Consider the following 25,379-nt stretch of genomic DNA (forward strand, 5'->3'; position numbering starts at 1 on the left):
CAAACCGTCATTCGGTGCATATGCACAGACAACGCCCAGAGACCTAGGCAGTAGCATCAAGGCCACCCTCTTGTTTCCTGGGGAAAAGTCCAAAAGTCCAGAGACACTCAGCTGAGGGCTTGTTAGTATCCGCACACCCGTCCGGCGCCTCTTTCTCTGGGCAACTCTGGAAAAGGTGAGAGTCCAGCCCCTTTCCAGGGAAATGGTTTCAGGGCAGGCGCTGTGCGCAGAGGTGAGCCCTACTATATCTAGCTGATACCTCTCCATCTGCTGCACTAGCTTCAGTTCTGTACCAGCCAGAGAGGTTGCGTTACACGTTCCAAGAGCCAGTTTATAATGCGAAGGGTCAGCATGCCCTGGTTCCCGCCCCTGCCTGCCGCCCAGCACACAATGCACCTGACCATGACCCATGTCCCTGTCGTCGTTGGGCCCACAGGGTGGACTGTCAGAGCAATGGTTTGTATAATTTGTCATTCACTGTACTTATTTATGTGTATTTCTCTGTGTTTTGTGAGAACTTAACTTTATCGTTGTGTATTCTTTTTGTTATAAATATTGCTTTGATTGGAATACAAACATGACAAGAAAGAAACCTGTCTATGCTATCATAACTATATCAATATCTATTACACTCTATTGTCATCTTAAGTAGGTGTTAAACTGCAGCTTACTGAAAATTAGGTATGTGGATGAAAATTGTTCAAACTCTCACTCATCATTTCCTAAAATGGTATTTACACAAGCATCATATGGTAGCTCTGTTTCCTCTGACACATTAAAAATAAAATACAAACTGTAAAACCCTGTCTGATTTCCTAAAAATGTAATTTAAATGAGCAAAATAAGGTTGCTCTTCGCAACCGCAGTTTGGCTAATCACGAAATTCTATAAATTATAAGGTTTATATTATAAAGCAAAAATGCCTGACTTGTTTTGCCAGCCTCCCAAATGTTTTTCTTTGTTTTCTATAATAATTAGGTGAATACCATTGGGTTGTGAAACTGTTGGTCGAACAAACCAGACAAAGCAAAAATGTCACTTCAAGCTCTGAGAATCTTTCCTAACATTTTACAGATGTAAAAAAATCCATAATAACTAATGATTGGTTGATACAGTCCTATTGAACAATATTCCTAATGTGAAACTCAAAGTAAAGTGAACACCTTGTTATTGAGTAACTGGTAAACATTACCTGAAACCCAAGGCCTCTAACTGCTTCTCCTCCAGTCTGCTGTCCTGATAAACCATTTGATGATGATTCCTGCAGGTCAGACAAAGATAAGTTGGTTTGCTGTATGCAGACACTGTAACACCCTGACACCTGAGAGTTACACATTAAATAAATGAGTTAGATATATTAAAATTCAGTAATGCTTGTTAAAAAAAAAAATAAATACCAATTGCCTCTTTTAATTTTGATGTTGCTCATTCATCTGACAGATGCTAAAAAAACTATTGTACTCACAATACAATTTGTTGTACTCACAGCTTAAGGGTTGCCAGATCAGTGAGTCAAGTATCCCTCTTATGTTACTTCTTAACTTTTTATCAAAGCAGAGTTTGTTTGCAGGGAACAACCTGCCGACTTAGCAAATACCACTGGATAATGATAAAATGATGGTTTTTAAAATTGCTGGGGACAATTATATTGCATAACTGACTACCTACCAAAATCTAGCCAACTGTTCAGCCACACACTTTTAGAATAGAACATTATATGGAGGAGAAAAACTGTAATTTGTGAAGAATTCACCAATGAATGTCTCAGCCACATGAGGGATGCTTTTGGACATACTGTCATGAAAAATTGAATTGCTCGCAGAAAATATGTTTAACTAATGCCATTGTGTTAGCAATAAACTAAGAGTCTGGTTTCTTTTAGAGTTTTGCAACAGATATATCCAACAAAACGTGAGGTTTAAACTAGAGAACATTATATTTAGTCTTAAAAGTAACAGGATGGACAAAGTTTTTTGTTAGTTTGTTGATTTGTACAAGACAAAACTAATCTGGAATGAATTAACACTTAAGTCATAGGTTCATCAACACTGTATGATTGAGAGGTGATGTCAGAGGGTGTAATGCAAAAACACAGGGATTGACGGGGCACTGTTGCCAAAGACGTCACTGAAACCAAAAGTATGCTTCCTCATAATGCACTTTTCAATAGGACAACAGAATAGACGTTCACTGCATATTCATTATGCAGAGGATATGTAAGTGCACTTTGACTAAAACTAAACATAAACCTGTTATTTAAGGGGTTTCAGACATTTGTTTATAAACTCCCCATTAACAAGACAAACCTGTAAGATAACCTATGTATTCCACAAAAAGTCAAATCAAATAAAAATTCATTGTATTCCACGTCTCTGGATCATGTACACATTAGATTAAATAATTATATCAGTAAAAGTTATTCTTATATACTTCTGAGAGGTGGTGGAAAGTGTGATATAACATCAAAAATTGGTCTTGAGACCAAGACCAATCTCAAGTACAACAACACAACCTGACACTGAAGAGGAACATGAGGAAATGAAACGAGAGACATGTAGATATATATTTTGCACTATAACTGTATTGTGTTAACTATTTCAATATTTAATATATTTAAAACTCCAACTTTGTTCAATATTTGTTCAATATGTTTAAATATATAAATTCTCTTTCTAATGCATTTCTTCTCGCTACCCTACTACGTGACTAGAAATCAAAATGTCTTTGTTTGTCATAAGTTATTATTCCAGTCTTGGAACCTCCTTAACATTCACGTAGGTGGAATGCATCAGCAACCTGTTTCATAGGACAAAAGAAAGGGAGTATGCTATTTTACTGAGCCAAAAAAACCTGACAAACTGACATCTGACAGCCTCAATCCAATGATTTGCTTTTGTTCATCGCCAAGGTGTTACAACATTTCTAATAAAGTTTGTCACCCATGTCATATTCTTGTTCCAATATAAGGCCTTAGTAGACGTGGACTGTCACTTCAGAAGAAAATTTTGCAATTTAACAAGTGTGAACTCAACTGAATTGGAAGACGCTGAAATACTTCAAAACATTGGAAGCGGATAGAAAGGGGGAGTTTATAACTTTTCATCACAAATCTTTTCATTTTGGGTAAGTACTTTTTTAAGTGTATATGTAGACTTTTGTACATTTAAACACTGTGTATGAGAAATAGTGTATGTATGTGTCTGTTTAATGTTTTTATAATTATTTATTCATTGTAACAGTATACTCTATTCATAAACTACATCCTGTTCTTAGTGAATGTATGAATCTATTTTATTGCAAATTTTGTTATTGTCGCATATTACAAGCGACGAAAAGTAAGTCATTATTAACTTTTCAAACATATTTCACTCTGATTGATGTTTATGAACACTTGCACGGATTGAGTGTTTTGGGAGGCCAGTGATTACCTTTGTTATTTGGGGCAGCTGCCTGTTATATGTATAATTGTTCTAACCTGGTTGGAAAAATTGACGACGTTGCAAATTGAATTATGGGAAGAAAACATTAACATTAGTGAAATGTGAAGAAAAAGGTAATCGGTAATTAGTCAGGGTCTTAGCGTCAAACTCTTGTTATTTTTTCATTATTGACTATTTTATTGGTTGGGAAATGGGCCCTCTTTCTAAAACTTGCTGGATGTCTTCCAAAAATTTAAATACCTATTAAAAGAATATAGTTTTCACATGTGGACTTCAGAGGTCTACTGCACATTTACTAAATCTTCATGAACTTTGATGTGGTTATCATGAAAGCTGGGATTTGACCCACTCATGAAAATGTACAACACACTAAAAAAATAGAGGAGCTTCAGTTTAAAGTGAATTTTTGTACAGTTTTTTTTAAGTAAAAAGAATTCAGTTCAGGATGCAATGAGTTGTGAAAGCTGAAAATACTACTGTAATGATTACTGTCATTTACAGATTGAAAATGCCCACAACTTTAAAAGTGATAATATAAGCAAATCGAAGCTGTCATCCAAAAGCTTTAGAAGTGGTAGTTCTGTGATTAAGTGTTTGTCTTGTGTGATATTATAGACACAGAGGAAATGGACATGGGTGCCAAACGGATGCTTTTAATTTTCCTGATTCTAGCAGGTAAGATGACTAAAATTTAACAAATTGCATTTTAAGGATATTAGTTGAAATCAATGACAAAGGTGTTGAAAAAATACAGCATAAGGTTATGTGGACTTCTGGCTTGCATCTCAAAACAGAATTCTTAAAAATTCAAACATCATGCACTGGCATTACCTGTAATGAAGGCATAATGTAACCTGTGTTATAGTAATCTTCTTAATTTATGATAACTTTTAGCTGTGAGGGAATTGGATACACAACAAACTACACTTGCACCTACCACTACAACACCTGCACCTATCAAAACTACACCTGAACCTACTACAACTACACCTGAACCTACTACGACAACCCCTGAACCTACTACAACTACACCTGAACCAACTACTACAACCCCTGAACCTACTACAACTACACCTGCACCTACCACGACCACACCGGAACCAACTACTACAACACCTGAACCTACTACAACTACACCTGAACCTACTACGACGACCCCTGAACCAACTACCACTACACCTGAACCAACTACTACAACCCCTGAACCTACTACAACTACACCTGCACCTACCACGACCACACCGGAACCAACTACTACAACACCTGAACCTACTACAACTACACCTGAACCTACTACGACAACCCCTGAACCAACTACCACTACACCTGAACCAACTACTACAACCCCTGAACCTACTACAACTACACCTGCACCTACCACTACCACACCGGAACCAACTACTACAACACCTGAACCTACTACAACTACACCTGAACCTACTACGACAACCCCTGAACCAACTACCACTACACCTGAACCAACTACTACAACCCCTGAACCTACTACAACTACACCTGCACCTACCACGACCACACCGGAACCAACTACTACAACACCTGAACCTACTACAACTACACCTGAACCTACTACGACAACCCCTGAACCAACTACCACTACACCTGAACCAACTACTACAACCCCTGAACCTACTACAACTACACCTGCACCTACCACTACCACACCGGAACCAACTACTACAACACCTGAACCTACTACCACCACACCTGAACCTACTACGACAACCCCTGAACCTACCACCACAACACCGGAACCAACTACTACAACCCCTGAACCTACTACAACTACACCTGCACCTACCACGACCACACGGAACCAACTACTACAACACCTGAACCTACTACAACTACACCTGAACCTACTACGACAACCCCTGAACCAACTACCACTACACCTGAACCAACTACTACAACCCCTGAACCAACTACAACTACACCTGCACCTACCACGACCACACCGGAACCAACTACTACAACACCTGAACCTACTACGACAACCCCTGAACCAACTACCACTACACCTGAACCAACTACTACAACCCCTGAACCTACTACAACTACACCTGCACCTACCACGACCACACCGGAACCAACTACTACAACACCTGAACCTACTACAACTACACCTGAACCTACTACGACAACCCCTGAACCAACTACCACTACACCTGAACCAACTACTACAACCCCTGAACCTACTACAACTACACCTGCACCTACCACGACCACACCGGAACCAACTACTACAACACCTGAACCTACTACAACTACACCTGAACCTACCACGACAACCCCTGAACCAACTACCACTACACCTGAACCAACTACTACAACCCCTGAACCTACTACAACTACACCTGCACCTACCACAACCACACCTGAACCAACTACTACAACACCTGAACCTACTACAACTACACCTGAACCTACCACGACAACCCCTGAACCAACTACCACTACACCTGAACCAACTACTACAACCCCTGAACCTACTACAACTACACCTGCACCTACCACGACCACACCGGAACCAACTACTACAACACCTGAACCTACTACTACAACTACACCTGAACCTACCACTACAACAGCTGAGCCGACTACAACTACACCTGAACCAACGACTACAACACCTGAACCTACTACAACTACAGCTGAACCTACCACTACAACACCTGAGCCAACTACAACTACAGCTGAACCTACCACTACAACACCTGAGCCAACTACAACTACACTTGAACCAACCACTACAACACCTGAACCTACCACCACTACAGCTCAACCTACTACTACAACACCTGAACCTACTACAACTACGGCTGAACCTACCACTACAACACCTGAACCTACTACAAGTACAGCTGAACCTACCACTACAACGCCTGAACCTACTACCACTACACCTGAACCTACTACTACAACACCTGGACCTACTACTACAACGCCTGAACCTACCACCACTACACCTGAACCTTCCACTACAACACCTGGACCTACCACAACTACACCTGAGCCTACCACAAGTCCTGCACCGACAACTTCTGCACCAACCACTTCGGATCCTCAGGTTGCCTATACCCTAAGAGTGGACATGGAAGAAGAACCTTTTACAGATTCTCTCACTGACACAAGCAGCCCTGATTTCATGCAACTTGCAAACCGAGTTACAGATACGGTGAGTGCATTTTTAATACATTTGTTATTCACAGTGTCAATGGTGTAAACAAAGAATTCAACAGAATGTTTTAAATACAAGATATAACTGTTAAGATAAAAAACAGTTTCAATAAATTTAGCATTTCTGTCTGATTACATTTCAAGAAAATGTACTTGGTATATTTTTCATTATTGCTCTCTTTTTACAGTGCACTCAAATATACAACAGGATATATCCAACTCTGTTTCTTTTCTGCCGTGTGCGAAGTTTCAGGTGAAAACTTTTTTTTGTAACAGTGGTTCAGTCATTTTCCTTGTAGAATTTTAGAGTAAAATAGGTATCATGTAATATCAGTAGTGTCATGTGTAAATCACAGATGACACATGCAAAAAAAATAATCTTAAATCAGTATTTCACACTTGTCCCATTCTGTTTTATGACAGTGCCATACCAGCACGAGCAAATGGAGTTAGAGCAGATTTTCAGGCTGTCCTCAGAGCCAATAGTGGAGCACTCCCACAGAATAGTGCTGTGTCTGCTGCCTTAAGAGAGGCGGTGTCTGATCCCACCAATACTTTCAGTGTGAACATCAATCCCACATCAGTTGAAACAATAGGTAAGTAAACCAATGTTTGACTCTAACCAGTATGTAAAACAGTATACATGCGCTGGTCAAACTATGTTTTAAAAGTCAGAAACAAAAGAATTGGAGGTATAGACAAGATTGAGAAAAACAGCTTCAGCGTTGAAGAGTTCAATTCCTGCAGGTTGAGCTACTCTCTCAGCTAATTTGTATTCAGCCAGAATTCTGGTAATGTAGAAGAATTTGTTCCTGACTGTAAAGTTTCTAACATTCATCATTTCATAACACAATAAGACGTGATAGAGACTGCAAAGCCCAAGCCTTTCATAATTGCTCTGTAATGTTTTTGACACTGCAACAAGGAAAAGAAACTCCTTTTTGTTTTCACACCAAGGCTAATTTACATGTTCTTACATGATTTTACAGCTGGTCCAAAGCCAGATCCGACAACAGCTTCCCCAGCTACTACTGCTGCACCTACAACTGTCGCACCTACAACTGCTGCACCTACAACTGCTGCACCTACAACTGCTGCACCTACAACTGTCGCACCTACAACTGTCGCACCTACAACTGCTGCACTCATACCAAAAAGGGCCACTTTCAGATCTCGTCAAGACACATTTACAGCTGACTTGTTGAATCCATCATCCACAGCTTATCGGGAACGAGTTCAAATGATAACAAACCAGGTAAGTCTCCCCCTCCTCCTGCTACACCTACTGAATTATTTTATCAGAGCTCATGCTGCCACCAAAAAAAAAGAACATTTAGTCTGCAAACTTAAGTGTCACACCAATTTCCAAAGTAAAGGATGACAGAGATATCATGGAGAATATATTAAGATAAGTATAGGCTACAACCACAGCTCACTGTAAAACTGTAAACAATGTCTTGTGTCCCAGGAAGCACACTATTTCACATTAATACACATGAAAATAAATGTAAAAAGTTTCTTATACAACTTGTTTTCTGCTTTTGTAGCTTGATCCAGTCTTTAGAAGGACATTCCCCTCCTCCTACAGGTCCATGGAAGTTGTTGCATTCAGGTAATATTTTAAGATTTATTATTACATTTTAAGAGTAGCGGCCTACATCCAACATTTCAAACTTTTTTTCTTTGTTTCCTCTTCTGTAGCAATGGATCAGTCATCAACACAGTGGACTTTCTCTTTCAAAGCACAAATGCTCCTAATAACACTGAAATTGCGAATACTTTGATCAACGCAGCTTCAACCGTCATCGGCTTCGACATTGACACCACCTCTGTCAACGTGAATGGCATGGGTAAGCAATATTGAGTGCTAATCAATCAAACATTTCAAACATTGCACAAATGTTTGTTTAACTAATGTCTTGTTTTATTTTCTCTTATTTACAGATGTTTCAAGTGGAGTAAGCCACAAGATCAGTCTCATCACTGCATCCTGCATGGTGCTGTTGTCATGGCTACTGTCAAGCCAGCATTAGCATCAGTCCTGATTTCCATCTGCCATGATGATTGCCATCACTGGTATGAAAAAGTACTACATTGTCAGTAAAAGTCCAAGATTTATTATTGTCTCAAGTCTTATGGGCCTACAGCTTCAGATGAATGTATCATCAAATTTAACTTTCCACTTCTGACACAAAGTAATGACAGTAGACTGGATATGTCTCTCGAACTGAACATGTTTCTGTGTGGGAATGTCCAGGATCCTGGGCTGGACAGAATGACACAGCCAACTTTAAGCACCTGATCCATTACTACAATAATAAGCAAAACCATATAACTGAGCCCTGAGATGTCATAAATAAAATGCTAAAGCAATATTTAACTTTGTGACAGTTACTAGTTCTTTTTTTTTTAAGCAAAGATGGCTCTTTGTCACCTGTACGAGAGATAAAATGCATAGGTTTAGTTGCACTTATAATTATCTTAATCTTTCTGCAGTCTCCAAACGCATGTAGAGGTCTTGTTCGGGTTTAACTTGACATTGTAATATGATATAAAGAGTGCACAGTAAAGAAAACAAGTGTCTTAAATGAAGGAACAACTGCAGCACATAGTGAGAAATGGTGAGGTCATGGTGTGATATGTGTTGATATGTCAAAACAAAGCACTGTTGATTTTTGTTATCTATAAAAAGTGTATTTATTTTATGCATTGCTGTATTCTGTAAGATTTCTTACTTTAACTTTACTTTGTTTAACTTAACAATCTGAATTAAAATAATTTGAAAAACTCAGGTTGTCTCTGATGTGATATTTGGGGATTTTTGGTGGGCAAATTGATTTTTTTTTCAATGTCGGGTCTTTTAATTATAGCAGTAGCGATGTTTATGGACAATCGAAGCCTGTTGTGTGATTTCCTTCATTAAATTTCCCAATCAGCAATCTTAAAAAAACCTTGCAGTCAGCCAGTCTCAGCCTTTGTTGCGTCAGTGAATCAGGTTTGTCCAGAAACAGAGATCTGGGAGTGGTGCATACTTTACTTTGACTATGAGATTCTTATTTATTCAAACACTGTCACACAACCTGAGAGATACATTGAATCAATTATCTCAAGCATAGAGTAACTAGTATCAAAACCAGCATCAGCCATCGTCAGAGTTTATTTTCCATAATGACTTTCACAAAAACAAAGCATTTAGTCTATAGTTATGTTCCAAAAGACTGCCACGTTAAGACTTGTTTACCACAAATCTTAAAATTTGCCATTTGCAATCATTTCTTATTTACAAAAATTATATGGACAGAACTATTAGTCAATCGTAAATAAATAAATAAAATAAAAATAGTCGCAGCCATGTGGTGATAAGAGAGCAGCTTCACTGCTGTCTCAGTAATGTTTTGATATGATTTTGATTTATGTTGAATATGTAAAACAAGGAAAAAGAGAAATTATTATACAAAAAACAGACGGGCAAAAGTAATAGCTTATATTTACAGACAATCACAAATTTAAAGCAAAAGAAATTTTCAAACACACAATGATTTGGTTTACATGTTCAAAAAGGAGTGACATGTAAAAACGTGTTTAATCCTACCCCTTCTCCATAAGTAATTGAATTTTAATTAACCAGCTACCTTATTCATTTAAACCAATACTGTAATTAATTAAATATAGACATACATCCACATACTCAAAATCAAATAAATACGATTTTTCATGATTATTCACAGAAAAAAACGAGGAAGATGAACAGGGAAATATATATATATATATATATATATATATATATATATATATATATATATACATATACATATATATGAAATAAATGAACAATAACCCCTGCAAACTCCTTGTCGATATGATAAAGCGACACAAGCGTCCACACTGAGAAAATGTTATTTTTATATCTGCTGATCAGCGGAACCGGAAGAGGAATACGCATGGATTAGTGTGTTTACAACTCTCACATCATCCTGGGTGCACCCGGCATCACCCCACCACCCAAAATAGACCCGTGCAATTTGGATTTGCACGCGAGTGCTACCTAGGACGCTATCTGCTATCTTAAAACACGGGCATTTTTGACTTTCTCCGGTGGGGACTCGAGGTTGTTATACTGCAGACTAACTGTGTGATAAGCTATCTGTCGCAGCGTTGGGCCACCCACCATCTGTGGAAGTGGGACAAGGGAACAGATGGCGCATCCGAGCCGGCCTGCAGGGCTGCTGACTGTTAGGACAGCACTGGAGAGGAGTATCAATCATTAAACTGAAAGGCTGTCGCTGGCTATTGCGTGGTATATTTTGCAGACTGGATGATGCCAGAGTGACTTGAATAACGGTGTCTGTAGGGAGGCGTTGCATTTCGAGCAAATTGATGCGCGACGATCCGACCACTTGCATCAACTTAATCCCTTTTGACGTGTGTCTGGCTCGGTAAACAATGGTTGACAATCGCTACGCTACAGCTCTGGTCATCGCCTGTGTGCTGAGCATACTGGCCACCGTGTATCTATCGGTGGCCATCGGGACGCAGCACTGGTACCAGTACAGCAGCCCCACCGTGCGCGGAGACGCCAACGTGTCCGAGGTGCGCTCCCTGTATGAGGAGTTCATGGATGGGGAGTTTGATGAGAAAACCTACAGCGACACCCTATTCCGCCTTAACGGGACCGTGGGCCTCTGGTGGCGGTGTGTGCTCGTTCCCGCCAATGCTAACTGGTACAAAGAGCCAGGTATGTTTATAAAAACCTACCTAAGCTGTCAAATGAGTCAAATGAGTCATGGTGTCTCAGGCGTTTTACACTGTTGTTTAGCTGCTCTATGAGCCCCACCTTCTCAGGTAGATATCACCATGTGTGGCTCATTCCCCAACTCAGCATTTTGAATTGTAGACAACTTTAGCTCCACTTTGTGCCTCCCATGTCTTAAAAATACAAAAGCATCTCAAGTTAATTTTCGAAAAAATATCAAGCTAGCCTAGCTGAAAAGTGCTATCGGTAATGCATTTAGTGGCCCAGTGTGTAGCATTTAGCGGTATTTATTGGCAGAAATGATTTAATATTCATAACTGTGTTTTCATTAATCAACTGTAAATGAGAAATGTCGTGTTTTTGTTACCTTCGCATAAGCCGCTCGTGTGTATGTACGAAGGGGGTCCTCTTCGTCAAAGTCCACCATGTTGTGCGACAGTAGCCCAGAGGTGACAAATCAAACACAGGTGTTGTCAAACCGGAACCAACCCCTTTAAAGCAGGGGCGTCCAAACTTTTTTTAAAAAAAAATTGGGGCCAGCTGCTCTTTGCATCCCAAAAAGAAAAAAGACAAAACGAAACTGTGTAATTGTTCAGTGAAAAAGATTTTTTTTTTTTTTTTTTTTTAAGAAAAACGACAGTAATAAAGTCTCAAGATTTTCATAAATAAATTGTTTTGGTTAGTTTTTTTATTTAAGTTTAACATTGTTTTAATATTTATGTCTAGTTCTTCTTTTTTAGGTGCTATATGAGGGCAATTTCTTGAAGAAAGATTATGAATGTAAAATGTAGCTAAAACCCACTGGTTTGAAAGGCATATTTTCTATAAAAATATAAGGTAAAATAAATAAAAAAAAATACAACCACTTAGAGGTTTAGGTCCCTCCCATTGCTTAAAATGATTCATTATGCCTTCCCCTTTTTGTAGCCCCAACCAACTCTAATGTTCTGAGTTTGTAGGTCATCTTTACTTAATGGAGACATAATGGCAATAATTATAATAGTATTTTAGCTGTCAGAACAAATAACAGAAATTCTGTTGGTGCTATTGTAGCTAAAACTAAATATTGATATCAGCCGAAAACATTTAAGTGAACTGCTGTCTTCAAAAACTGGTGTAAAATAAATAAATAAATCAGTGTCGATCTAGTAGGGCTTGGTGATTTGGAGAAAACCTAATATCACAATATTTTTGAATACCTCAATTTCAAAATTTCAACTATATTGTTGCTTTCACCAAATGTTTACACGATTAGATTTTTGATAAATAATCATCAGTAATGTGGATGAGCAATCTGATAAGAAAATTACTTAACTGTAATGCAGCCTTTGAAAACATGGAAAAGACAACACATGCAATGTTACCATATCCAAAATCTAAGACCATATCTAGTCTCACATCACAATATGAATGCAATATCAGTATATTGCCCAGCTCTACATAGCATTTGTCTGTTTCTCATCTTGTTAAAAATAGAAAATACAGGGGAATTTCAACCTAGCCACATAAAAGAATAACAATATAATCAACATTTTCAGTCTAAAACCACTTTTGAGTATTTTGAAAAACAAATTAAAACATACTCAGTTTCTTCAAGTTGGCTTTATTCATCTGCTGCAGTATGCCCACAGAAGGTAGAAAATACACACAGGAATTCATTAAAAAGTATATATGTGTATGTTACTTTAAGTAAATTGGCTGATACATGCTCAGACACTGGCTCTTTGCATAAAATACCTCTTTCAGATGCCAAGATGATGCTGGAGTGTCGAAGCTTCACTCTACCTCAGCAGTTCACTCCCAAGTACAAAGAACCAGGAAACCACAACAGTGGAGAGGACATGCTGCGCACCTGTGAGTTCAGTCTCAACACGTTTACCCTTATCTAAATATTAGAATTTGCACGAAGCTGGAAGTAAATTGGCACCAGATTCAGCCTCATTTCTGCCTAGTGCATTAATGATGACCAATATGTGATGTTGAATAATACATTGGCATTAATCAGGGCACCTTCTTGTGTCGTGCATAAGACAGTGAGTAAATAAAAAACATGTGACGCCTATCTATGTGTGTGTGTATGTGTATATAGACTTGTGGCGGTGCCAGTTTCTGCTGCCACTGGTGTCCTTGGGTCTGGTGGTGTTGGCAGGCCTGACTGGGTTCTGTGCCTGCCTCTGCAGAAGCCTCACCCCCACCCTCGGCATAGGATTACTTCACCTGCTGGCCGGTAAGACCTGTTCAGCTGCATCTTGCTGCTTACTTGGAATTGGCACATTTTATATGAGTCTTCCAAGTGGTTACTAAGTTTGAGTAGTTTTCCTTGACCTACATCTGAAAACAAAGAGTTGTAATTGTGTTTCCGTTGTTCGAGCTTGGATTATTTAAGTGTTGGTGTTTTTTGGGTCACTGGGGCTCCAGTTTGAAGTGTTTGGGTTTTATCATGCTCAAAAAGAAAAACAAAACATACAGGAAATGAGAAAGGTTATATCCCTAAATCCATCCCTATCCTAAAGGTGCATCACTCAGAGGGTGGGTTCCAGAGGTGCTGAAATGCTAACTGATTTTCAGGTTTTAGGTTTCATTTTCTGGAGTTTTCAATTGATCCTCATTTTAAAAAGTCCAACTTTACAGCAGTTTCTGTAGTTAATATCCCAGTTCATGACGACTGTATGGGGCTGAGTTTTTATATAAATCACACATTTACATTTTATTAAGGCTTTTAGTCAACTTCACCCTCTCCCCCAAATGTGGTCACTTCTGGGACTAAAAATCTGATATGGCCAAGTGTCAAACTTAAGGCTTCGAAACAAGTCCACAGACCAATGAATGACACCACAGTGGCTGCGTCCTAAACAAATGACATTCCCATCAGCCTCAGTTGTACTTTGATTTTATTGGTGATGAGAAATTGTTTGTTATAAAATGTTTATAGTATGTTGAACATTATACCTACTTAATATCAACATGTTAACAGTGCATATTTTGGGCATGTTAGCATGCTGACATTAGCATTTAGCTCAAAGTACAGCCTCACAGTGAAGCCAGCATGGGTGTAAACTCTGTTTTCTTCCATTTTTAACTTAAAAAATACAAAAATAGAGGATAATACCATGTTTGTCTTTTAACCAGTGCCAGATCTAGCACATTTAGCAGGGCAAAAAAGGGGCAATTACCCAGTAATTAGTCCTAAAACACAGTCTGACCCCAACAATGATAGGAATTAGCATTTCGCACCTCCAGTTCTTTCACCTCAAAGTCAGTGTTTTGTTTTGGGGTTTTTTTAATGGGTTTTTGGTTGGATTAATAAGGTCTGTGATTAACACAGGCTTAAGAGACTTTCACATTGTGTTCTTGGACATAAATGTTAAGTAAATACCCAACTCGTGAACTTTGAAGCTCTTATGTGTGTTAAAAAGACGGTTGCTGACAAGTTGCTAAATGAGACTACAGATTGTCATCGCATCGAGCTGCGCCAAACACTGCTTTACACCCCATAATGGTGGCGACTGCATTTAGGCTTAAAAAATCCTGAAAGTGTTACTCATTTGTGAAGATTATGTTGCTAAACAAAACACGTAACATTAACGTTTGTTTGCTGCAGAGCTTATTTTCTGCAATAATAAAAAAATAAAACCAATGGGAAAATCCCGTAGGCTTTTTGAAAAGGGAAAAGCATTATCCCTAGGGCGCTCCACAGGGATTTACTGGGGCATGCCTCAAGTGGACATTCAAGGATCTGCAGTTATTGGCACTTTAGAATTGGCTTCATTTTTCCACTCTGGTACTTGGCGCATGATTAAGACATGATATGTCACTTGATGAAAAGTCATCAGATCATCAAAGTCAGAAGGGGTCATACTCTGGGGACCACATTTCTGTACAAACTATCATGTTTCAGGGCTCATCTGATTGTCTGGAGCAAAGTGGTGTCGGCAGACCGACATTGTCATCCCTCAAACCACAAAGCTACATAGTGTCAATTTCCATAACTAGACGATAAAGTTGTTTGCACAGAGAGAACTGAATGTCGAATTGTTTCGACACAGGTTTCTCATAGTAACTTGTCAATCCAGTCATGCAAGTATAAAGTCAGCTGGCAGCCTCGTGATCACACCTCGACTTTAATCCTAACTATTCATGGTGCGCCTGCGGCAGAGGCACGCAAGAATAATTTTCAGGTTTTGTTTTCCTTTGTCTGAAGTCTTCAGTAATCAGCTCTACGAAGTGTTTTCAGCTCATTGTTTTGGTTTTACCAAAAAAATAAATAATTTAAAAAAAACCCTTATTTTGTGCCCTACAGGCCTCTGCACCTTAGCCACAGTATGCTGCTACCTGGCGGGGATGGACCTGCTCCACAGGGTGTCAATGCTGCCTGAAAAGGTGGACGGCTCTCTGGGCTGGTCCCTCTACTTGGCCCTTATTTCGTCGCCACTCCACATGATGGCCGCCGCGCTACTGGTGTGGGCGGCACGCAGCCACAGTCAGAACTACTACCGCATGACCGCCTACCGGGTGGCATAGACCAAAATTCAGCTCTGGATCTCTGCCCTGTTTAAATTCATACCCCACTCTGTCACCAAGATGCATTTTATGATGATCTCACAGGAATGGGATGTGGGTTAATCTGTGCATTTTGCCCTCTGATGGATTAAAGTGCATGCACTCTGTAGAAATGACCCTATCTGCTGCATTAAAAGATTGGATTTTTATCTCTCAAGGGGTTACGGGAGGGGTTTGAAAAAGGTCAACCACACAGATCTGTAAAGTGCAACATATGTTTGTCTCAGAGTAGCTTAAAACCAAGTTGAAAAGCTTCAGATGTGTCCCAGTTTCAAATACCAGGCTCTGAAGATATGGTGCGTTCACATTGGAAAAGTGGAATATTAAAGTAATAAAGTGTTCATATTAAGCAACATCACAAGTTTTCTGCGATAAGTTGTTATATACAGAACAGCCAGGCGGCATAATGGCGTGATATTGCCACCTTGAACAGGCAGTGTAAATGTGGCTATAGAGACAGACAACCATGCACACTCACATTCACAGCCAGGGGAAACTTAGGGTCTCCATTAACCTAACCTGCATATCTTTGGATTGTGGGAGGAAGCCGGAGAACCCAGAGAAAACCCTTATTGAACCTATTGCTGTGAGGCGACAGCGCTAACTACTGCAACACCATGCCACCGGTATTCTTTTAGGTATACTAACAATTATGTATGTATGATGAATTTGCTTAACTTCTGAGAATGTTGTTGACTATTGGCCTACAATTGAATTCCAATAGCAATAGAGAAGTTGGGAAAGAAGTCTAGTCAAACTGTCGACGCAACTCTTTAAGGTGGGAATAGACAAGTTTTTGCTTGAACGTATCATTGTGAAGTAAATGTTGATTGCACAATGTAGTGGCTGTAGAATAATGGTACCACATGCATTTACATTGGTTCTCTGTAAGCCTTGCTTTCACTGTGCAATTCAGTTTCAATGTCACAGGAATATTTAGCCTCGATTTACAGCAACAAAAGAAATGCGACAACCAAAACAGGAAGAGAAGAGTGCTTTAAATTTTCCCTGCAGCTATTGGTAGCTATCCCCAGTTTCCAAAAAGTATTGCTGCAAGTTTTTCGCTGTTACTATCTCCAGAAATTGCTGATGACTGAACAATCAAAGAAAGCTGTGGTGGTAGTTTGGCTCTGAGGAAAACAGAAAGCAATTCTGCAACAGCGGCGCAACAACAATACCATTGGAAATGCTAGGGGGGAGAATTTGTCCATTCCCACTTTAACCAGTGTGTTTGAAATTCATTGATTGATTTGCTATGATGGAGATAATTATACACAGTAGTATATAGTATGTACTATATGAGCTTATGCCATGGAAGTGGGACACATCTTTTGTTTCACTGATCTCTTCAGGTTAAATATTTCAAGGCTCTTGCACTTCAGATCACACCAAGAGTCACAAGTGGGTGTGGTGACATTCCCCCTTTGTTGCACTTATAAAAATACCTGGCAGTAATTTACAGGCATACTGGACGCACCCTGAAGATGTTTATCTGGCACTGCAGCAAGAATAAAAATTTTGTACGCATCCATAAGATATTTATGATGATAGGTACGCTGTTGTGCAATCAGTCCTTTACTTCAGCTGCTTCAAAACACAGTCAGGGTTTATAGGCATGATTGATGAGTACATGAGCGAGACAATGACTATTATGTATATATGTTCTTGTTATTGCAAAAAATATTTACATCCCTTTTTTTAAACCTAAGTGACATTTATTTATTCATGGCCATTGTTGAGGTCAGACTGTGTTTGCTTATGATTTGTCTACCCAATGCATTGATTTCTTTGCTATTTTTAAACTTTTTTTTTAAAAAAAAAAAACATTTTGTCTGATTTTGTAGGCTTTTGTAGACTGAAAAGTTTAATTTTTGTCAACCTCATAGTGTTTTTTCACCTTTAGTTTTTTTTTTTAGATAAATAGGTTTCCTCTAGTGAATTTGAGTTGTGTTTATTATTATATATTTGGTTTATATTTGTTCCTTTATTTTTTATTATTTTGCTGCCACCATTACAGTTTCAACAGGATTTAAGGGAAACTGTTTCCCTGTTAGGCATTATGAATGTAATTTAAAGGCCATATTGTGATAAACTACAGTATTCCTTTGCACTTAAATTATTTTTTAACATATCCCGAATATTGCTCTAGTGGTCTGTAGTGAATTTTCTATTTTTTGAAGATGTGAGTGTCCGAAAAATAGGAAGAAATTTAGAAAAAATATATGACCCTGAAAACTATGCTATATGTCCCCAGAAATATAAAATCACACAGTTTAAAAACTAAAGAAGGTCTGTGAAACGATGCACTGTGTCTGGTCTGATGGGTTTTTGTGAGAAATCTGATTGTATTTTGCATACTCAGCCTTTTAATTCAAGAAATTGTTTTATCCCTGAATCCACTGTAGCGTAAATATAACAGCAAATGTCCATGTACGACTGTGCTTTTGTGAATCTACAGTGAAAGTGTTGTTCGCTCTCCAGTTGTGAGCTGAAACGGTTAATAACTGTACACTTAAATATAGCGAGCGTACACGTGCGTGTTCCAAGCAACTTGTTTCAATAAAAGCTTTTTGTAAAAATTACTTCATTGTCACATCAGTCTCATCGCGTCGGTCGCGTTAAAGGGTCCATCCTCACTCCTCTTCCTCTGATGCAAATTCCTGTTCGTTAGCTTGTTGCTCCTGCTCTGTCTGCACCCGGATTGCAGGAATCATCACGCGCCTTTTTCTTGCCAGGGAGAGAGCGATGCCCTTCTCGTAATAAGCACATTCATTGATGAAGAAAGGATAAAGAGGTTCTTTGCCTTTATACCTCACAGTTTCACCTGAGAAAGTCTGGAACAGTGGGTCTCCAGGGTGGAGCAGGCAGAAGTCTCTGTCCTGTGGGGAGGGAAGGCAGATCAGGTTGATTTGATTTCTAATGATCAACACCTGTGAGACTGAACAAGTCCTACCATCAGCTCCCTTTTGCTGCATTCAGATGCCTTACACAAGCTATTTCACCCTTTGACAGTGGCAAAAAAGGCAAAAACCAACTTTGCAGGAAACGTCCCACAAATTGCAAGAAATCAGTAAAATCAGAAAATTACCAAAATGTTTTTTTTTTATTTTTTAAAAGTGGAGGATTATCAGAAAGTTTTCCATCAATAGGAAAATGTCCAGAAAACAATGTTAATTGTGATTATAATAATTTAATATTTACAATTATGTTACATAAATATGTGATCAAATAAATACACAATTTTTTTTTTACCATTATTATTTTTGAAATACTTTTTTGTTTGTTTTTGTTTTGGGTTTTTTTTCACATATTTTCAGGTAATTTTCATGTAACTTTTTTTTTTTTTTTTACCTAATTTCTTGCTCATTTTTGGGTCATGTTTTCTTAAATTGCTACTTGCCTTCAGTCAACGTTTTGAAAGAAATCCAAACAATTTTCCTGGGTTTCAGTATCTGCTAAAACAAGTGGGACTGAAGTGTGTCATAAAAAAGTTGTGCTGATTTTGCTTTTTCATAGCATACAGCACTATTAACCATTGATTTATGGCACATTTTAAAAATAACATCCTCAGACCTGGTTAAAACGTTCAAGTCCAAGTGAGACCACGAGTCATTGGTGTTAAAGTCCAAATCAAGTTGCAAGTCTTTTTTGATTTTGTTGAGCCTAGAGTCATCAAACTTGTGACTCAAGTCAAGTCCAATCATGTGACTCGAGTCCACACCTCTCTTATATTTAAAGCTGCTCTCCTACCTGTGTGTCAAATATAAGGCTATATTTTACATTAGAGCACACAGTTTATATGAATTATTTTTTCTTAAAAAGTTGGATTGGTAAAAAAAAAAAAACTGTCATTTCATTTAAATTCCACACTGCCAGTGATACTTCCAGCAATTTAGTACTGCACTTCAAGCAAACGAAGTACCAGCCATTTAAAATCTATAGTTAGTTAACGATGGCCTGAAGGTCCTTCATGGTTGAGTGTCCTGATTAAAAATCATTAAACTGCAGTGACACTGAAACCTCACTGACTCACAGGATTGCCGCCACACACCACATACCTACCAAACAACCCCAAAAAATAAATCTTCTTCAGACCTGTGTTACAGTTTCAACAGAAACTGCACTGTGACATTGACGGTGCTGGTTCTTTATGTAGAGGCTGCTATTCATGCTACTCACTTATTACAAAGCATATTATTATCATGCATTATTAGACGTAAACTCAACCTACCTGTTTCTATTCCTGTTCACCAGAGTATCAGTTGTAGCGTGGTAAACCTGTCACAGTCAGTCATTTTTCCCCATTCCATTCATGATGTAAATTTTTCTTTTTGTTATATATGACACGTAACAAAAAAACACACATGCACCATTCTGTACAGATTTGTACTTTCACACATAGATTACTCTATTAAAAGTCAGTAATTTGCAGCATATTAATCAATGCCCTGCACTTGTAATAATACATTGAACCATAAGTTAGACTTTTGAACTTTGGACAGCAAAATAAAGGGTAATGCTATATTTTATGCATCCATAGGACATAAGTCCTTGAAGGAGATATACAATTTGGCACAAAGGATAGGAAAAAAGATTTTTTTTAATTAAAAAAGTAAAGTTTAACTACAACTCAAGTCCCAAGTCAGGACTGACATGTCTCAAGTCAAGTTCTAAGTCCTAAACTTTGATTTTCAAGATCTAAACATGTCGAACATGTCATGGGCTCTTCACCAAATGCAATGCAATTTTAATAGAATTAATAATAAATTAAATACACCAAAATCATTAAGGCTTTTTTAAAACATGTATTTTTTCTGTTAAGACAAGTTTATTAATTTAATAAATTTATTTGATTTATTAAAATAAGTGTAAATGGACTTAATCACAAAAAAGTAGTGCTGAAAATGCCCTTTCATAGTCTATAGCACTACCAGCCAGTAGCCTACCACAACTAAATTACTTTCTGTCCTGTCTGTGGTATTAACCTCATCTCATCTTGGTAAAAAAAATAATACCTCAAGCTAGAAAGTCCAAGTGAAGTCACTAGTCATTGGTTTCATGTCATGTTGGAAGTCTTCTTTGACTTTGTCAACTCAATTCTAAAGTCATCAATTTGTGACTCGAGTCCACACCCCTGACTTAATTTGAATTTATTAATTGAACATGTGGCAATTGGAAACTTTGTCTGTAATTTAAGGGGAACTTCCCCTTTTTTTTCAAAATTCATACATGTTATTCCTATGGTCTACGATAGTCCAAAATTATGAGTAAACATGAGCAACTGTCTTAAAAAAATCCCCCAAACCAGAGTGCTAAAAGTCAAATTTGTGATGTCTCAGGGTATAAAATCTGGAGTTGCTCCACACAAAATGGTGAAAGATGTTATAGAAGACACTGGGAGCAGCCAGGGGGGATGTTCTGAGTATGTGGGTTCATTTTCTGTTTCACAACTGAGCACACTACAACAGAATAAAGCTCATTTAGGTATAAAAACATTACAAAACTGGCGGGTCTACAAAATCAGACTAATTTTCATTGTCTATGCAGCAGCAGATTTCATACCCAGTGACATCACAAGCCTGAGACTTTCTTCTCTGGTCTCTCTCTCTGGTCTGGGCTGTGAGACAGAGTAGCTTATGGTCATGAATACGATAATATATAGTACTTTTCACAACCTGCCCAAGGAAACGATTGCAGACGTAGATGTAAAATAAAGTGTTGCTAAAAAAAGAAAAAAAGTTTGATGAGTCATCCTTTAAAAAACTTCCTCAAGTCCAGTTGAGTGTCTGGTTGATGTGATTTACTGGATGCAACACGTTACATAAAATGCCAGCTATTAATTAGAGTAGACCTGTGGACATCATAATTGCTCATTGGTATGAAGCCATTTACAAGAAAAGGCCCCACCCTTAGTTGTTAACACTAATCCCTTAGGTGGTTGTTCAACATAAAAATGCCACACAACACAGACACACACACACACACACATACTTATTTTTCACAAAGGCTTTGCTTCTTTTTTGTTCGTGTCTTTAACAGCCCTGGCAATCTGTGTTAGGTATTTGTTTATATTGTAGTCTTGTTATTTTATCCACTACCTGCTTTATTTAGACATAAATAATTAAGCCTAACCACATTTAAATTAGACAAAGTGCAATTTCTTTCATTCAAGCTTTAAGACACACATGCAGTTCAGACTGTACCTGGAGCTGAGGATGAATGGCTGCTGTGATGTTGCGAGTCTCACGGTCTCTTGGGTAGTCGATGTGTTTAATCATGGTGAACACATCCACAAATCCTCCTTCAAAAATAGTACCTGAGAGAAACAGAAGGCCCAAAAAAAGTCTCAAAAGCTGTGACATTTTGGTCTTGTAGCAAAGCAAAAATACTCGGTAACCTGGGCTTAATTGCACCTGAGTTGAAGAAACGGACCCAATCGAGCACGTGCTGCACGCCAACTTTCATTGCCGTGTAGATGTTTGACCTCACCACACCGTGGGGCTGGGGGCCGATCTCCATGGCTGCAGAAAAATAGATTTTATATGACAAATACAACTGATTATCCAGCATTCAAATGCTTTACATAAGCTAGTGTTAGAGTAACTGTGAAAAACTTACCAAAGCCATGTTTTCCCACTGAATCAAGGGAATATGATTCTTCACTGGAGACATCAAAATGAATGTACCTCAGTGGTATATCTGGCATCTGCCTCTGAAAATGACACGGCACTCTTAACTTTAAACTTCTGATATTCTGATATATAAATATATGTGTATATATATATATATATATATATATATATATATATATATATATTACACTTACACTGAATTTTTTTTGGTGGCAAAAATATCTTCAGCAGCGTATATTTAAACTGATATTGATGTTTTTAGGTGGGCCTTTATTGAGGTGGCTTAAAAATAATCAGTCAAAGTAGAGTTTTCTCGTACATGATGCAGCGGTTTTCTACCCGCAAGTTATTAAACATGATTCCGTCTATAGTATATTTGTGACATCACAAATTCACAGAAGTCCAGACAGCCTTTTTAAAGGCACAATTTCTGCATCTAGACTTGTGTATACTTCTCTGTGGATCGAGTGTTTTGATACTTTCACAGTTTTTATATAGCCCCTTTACCTACTTTATATTAAAAAAGTATTGGAAATGTGACCTTTTACAACATGGGACCTTTAAGTGTACTTGAAAGTTTCTCAAACATGCATGGTGAATTGATTTTGAGTGTGTAGGAACTCTTTGTGCTTGCCTGCAGGTATCTGAATATGTGCAGGCAGATCCAGTCACAGTCCGAGTACGCGATGAAGCACAAGCCCATGTTGGCGGTAGTGTTATGAAGGTCGCAAACAAGATCCACCGCCCCAGGACTTCCTTTAGGACCCAGCGTGGCGTTCAGCTCTCGAGATCTGATTATCTCGTAGGGGGCGGCGTCTGACAGGGGACCACTGGGAGACAGAGAAACAATCAGACCACAGATTCATCAGAACTGTTTAGCATCACCACCTCTCCTCGCCTTACTTGAGGGTGGCGTGGGTGAAGCAGCGGTTGAGGTCAGTGTCGACGTATCTGCGGCACTGCTGCATGGCCCGCGGGTTCGACAGCACCATCAGCACCGACAGAGGCTCCTCTTCCTCTTCCTTCTCCATTACTTTCTTCTCTGTCTTCAAAAGCTCTCTCACCAAGTACACCCCAGACAGCTCATTGCCATGGGTACCGCCGCACACAGCGACCCGAGGCAACCTTGGCAAAGGCACCAACTCGTCTACCTCCATCTGTGTGAGAGCAGGCAGACATATAGTGGAAAAAGTGCAAGAATTTGAGGATGTACGCAACAAAAAAAAATAGTCTTTCATTCCTGTATTACTCTATATTCACATGCGCAGACAGCTTTGTATCTCTTTTTATTCCAAGAATGATATCAAATTACACATGTATCCTTGTTTCACTCAGTGGGAGGTATCAGTTACTCCAGTGTTGATGTCACTGGGCCAACAACTGCAACACAAAGCAGAGATATTATTGATTTGTGAAACCTTACCTCGCTGCTCTGGCTTGCTGGAAACTGTAAAGGGGCAGTTCCGGCTTTAAACCCTTGAAACGTACCGCGCTCTAAAGCAGCACTGAGATTAAAAGTCTGCCTAAAGTCTCTGAACTCGAGGTAAAACAGGGCGAACTCTCAGCTCCACATTCACAAATAAGAAATGAAATGAATGACGAGGCATCGTACTGTACATCTTACCCAACCTACCCTGTCCCTACCCTTTCTCTTCCCTCTCCCCCTGCCGTTTACCCTCTTCCACCCTCTCCCAGGCTTTCATGCAGTTTCACTGATTCAGCATTCCCATCCCTCCCTCTGTACAGGCTGTAGCTGCCTGTTATGCAAACTCTCACCGTCTCTCTACCACCTCTTGTCCACTGCACTGCACTGTACTACACTGTGTCGTAGGCAGGGTGTGTCCTGAGTGTGATGTGGTGCGTCGGTTGCTTCCCTTGGTCCCCAACAGCTGTGAGGTCCGCCAAACTGTAAGCCCCTCCCCAACTCCCCATCTCTCTCTCTGCCCCATGTATAGGATGGTAGGTTCCAGTCTGCCTTTCAGAAAATTGGCTAAAAATAAATCTGCTGGCATGACACAGCAGGAGAGGCGCCTGTGGTGTACAGTGAAAGAAACAGCTCTTCTCGCAGGGAAAATAAATACAGAACAAGCTGCTGATTTAAAGATAATTTAATCTTAAACTGTAAATGCACAGAGGTTGACTGCTTAAGAGAAAGTTAGACTAGTGGGTCTGATCTCATGTCAATACACATTGTTTTATTGTGAAATGGCCTTTTGAATAGCTCATTTCTGTATTTAGTGTGTGTTGTTTCTTTTATCGAAAGTGTACATCTGTCTACGCTTTTTTTTACTGTGTTGTATGGCTGTTTGTGTTTTTTTATCATAGCCTGATCAGTACTGGATTTTAAAGTTCAATAACCAAAACCCATCATCTTTCAAGTCTTCTTAACTCTTATAACAGTCATGAAGTATGCCCACGCTTTAGCCAAAAATAAGGGGAAGGACACAGGAGACCCAGAGGGTGGGGTGGGGGGGGTTAGTGAAAAGGTGCCTAACTTCCAGTTAGATTCACAGGCTTGCCCAAGAGTTTCTGTAAATTTTGGTCATGAGCAGCAGGACAGCTGACTAACAGTTCAGTTAATTGGCAAAAAGACATTTTTAAAACAATAGTTGCCTTAAAATCTTATCTGTAAATATGTAAATTAGGTATAAATTGACTAACTAGTGTATATATAATTAACAAAGTCAACTAAAGCACAAATGAATGTGAACGCTTTGTATTTGGGTTTTCTGATTTTACTGGACGACATATGTCGTCCCATCTGGAAGTCCAACTGAACCCGAGGACAGAAATTCC

General features: G+C 38.9%; 3 protein-coding genes across 4 annotated transcripts; 2 read left to right on the forward strand and 1 right to left on the reverse strand.

Annotated features, from left to right (window-relative positions):
* Positions 1-2,854: 2,854 nt before the first annotated feature.
* Positions 2,855-9,429, forward strand: LOC121962421 (uncharacterized). The gene is made up of 10 exons (XM_088074016.1): positions 2,855-3,123; positions 4,056-4,115; positions 4,335-5,192; positions 5,234-6,636; positions 6,827-6,891; positions 7,062-7,234; positions 7,628-7,893; positions 8,186-8,250; positions 8,340-8,488; positions 8,583-9,429. Exons 2-10 carry the CDS (start codon positions 4,067-4,069, stop codon positions 8,669-8,671), a joined length of 3,117 nt encoding a protein of 1,038 aa, XP_087930142.1. The 5' UTR covers positions 2,855-3,123; positions 4,056-4,066; the 3' UTR covers positions 8,672-9,429.
* Positions 9,430-10,582: 1,153 nt separating this feature from the next.
* On the forward strand, positions 10,583-18,533 carry LOC121961818 (claudin domain-containing protein 1-like). The gene is made up of 4 exons (XM_042511859.2): positions 10,583-11,373; positions 13,138-13,245; positions 13,481-13,618; positions 15,692-18,533. The coding sequence occupies exons 1-4, from the start codon at positions 11,082-11,084 to the stop codon at positions 15,910-15,912; spliced, it is 759 nt and encodes a 252-aa protein (XP_042367793.1). The 5' UTR covers positions 10,583-11,081; the 3' UTR covers positions 15,913-18,533.
* Positions 18,298-25,343, reverse strand: LOC121963534 (N-acyl-aromatic-L-amino acid amidohydrolase (carboxylate-forming) B-like). 2 transcript variants are annotated; one of them, XM_088073899.1, is made up of 7 exons: positions 24,007-25,343; positions 23,487-23,740; positions 23,218-23,413; positions 22,570-22,663; positions 22,365-22,472; positions 22,155-22,267; positions 18,298-18,830 (listed from the first exon to the last, which is right to left on the reverse strand). In XM_088073899.1, exons 2-7 carry the CDS (start codon positions 23,738-23,740, stop codon positions 18,585-18,587), a joined length of 1,011 nt encoding a protein of 336 aa, XP_087930025.1. In that variant the 5' UTR covers positions 24,007-25,343; the 3' UTR covers positions 18,298-18,584. The 2 variants fall into 2 exon arrangements, with proteins under 2 accessions (XP_087930025.1, XP_087930026.1); XM_088073900.1 differs by lacking the exon at positions 24,007-25,343 and adding an exon at positions 23,896-23,983.
* Between the last annotated feature and the right edge of the window lie 36 nt (positions 25,344-25,379).

This window comes from Plectropomus leopardus, chromosome 23, assembly GCF_026936395.1.
Source record: "Plectropomus leopardus strain MGB_pleo_1.0 chromosome 23, ASM2693639v1, whole genome shotgun sequence".
Lineage (NCBI taxonomy): Eukaryota > Metazoa > Chordata > Actinopteri > Perciformes > Serranidae > Plectropomus > Plectropomus leopardus.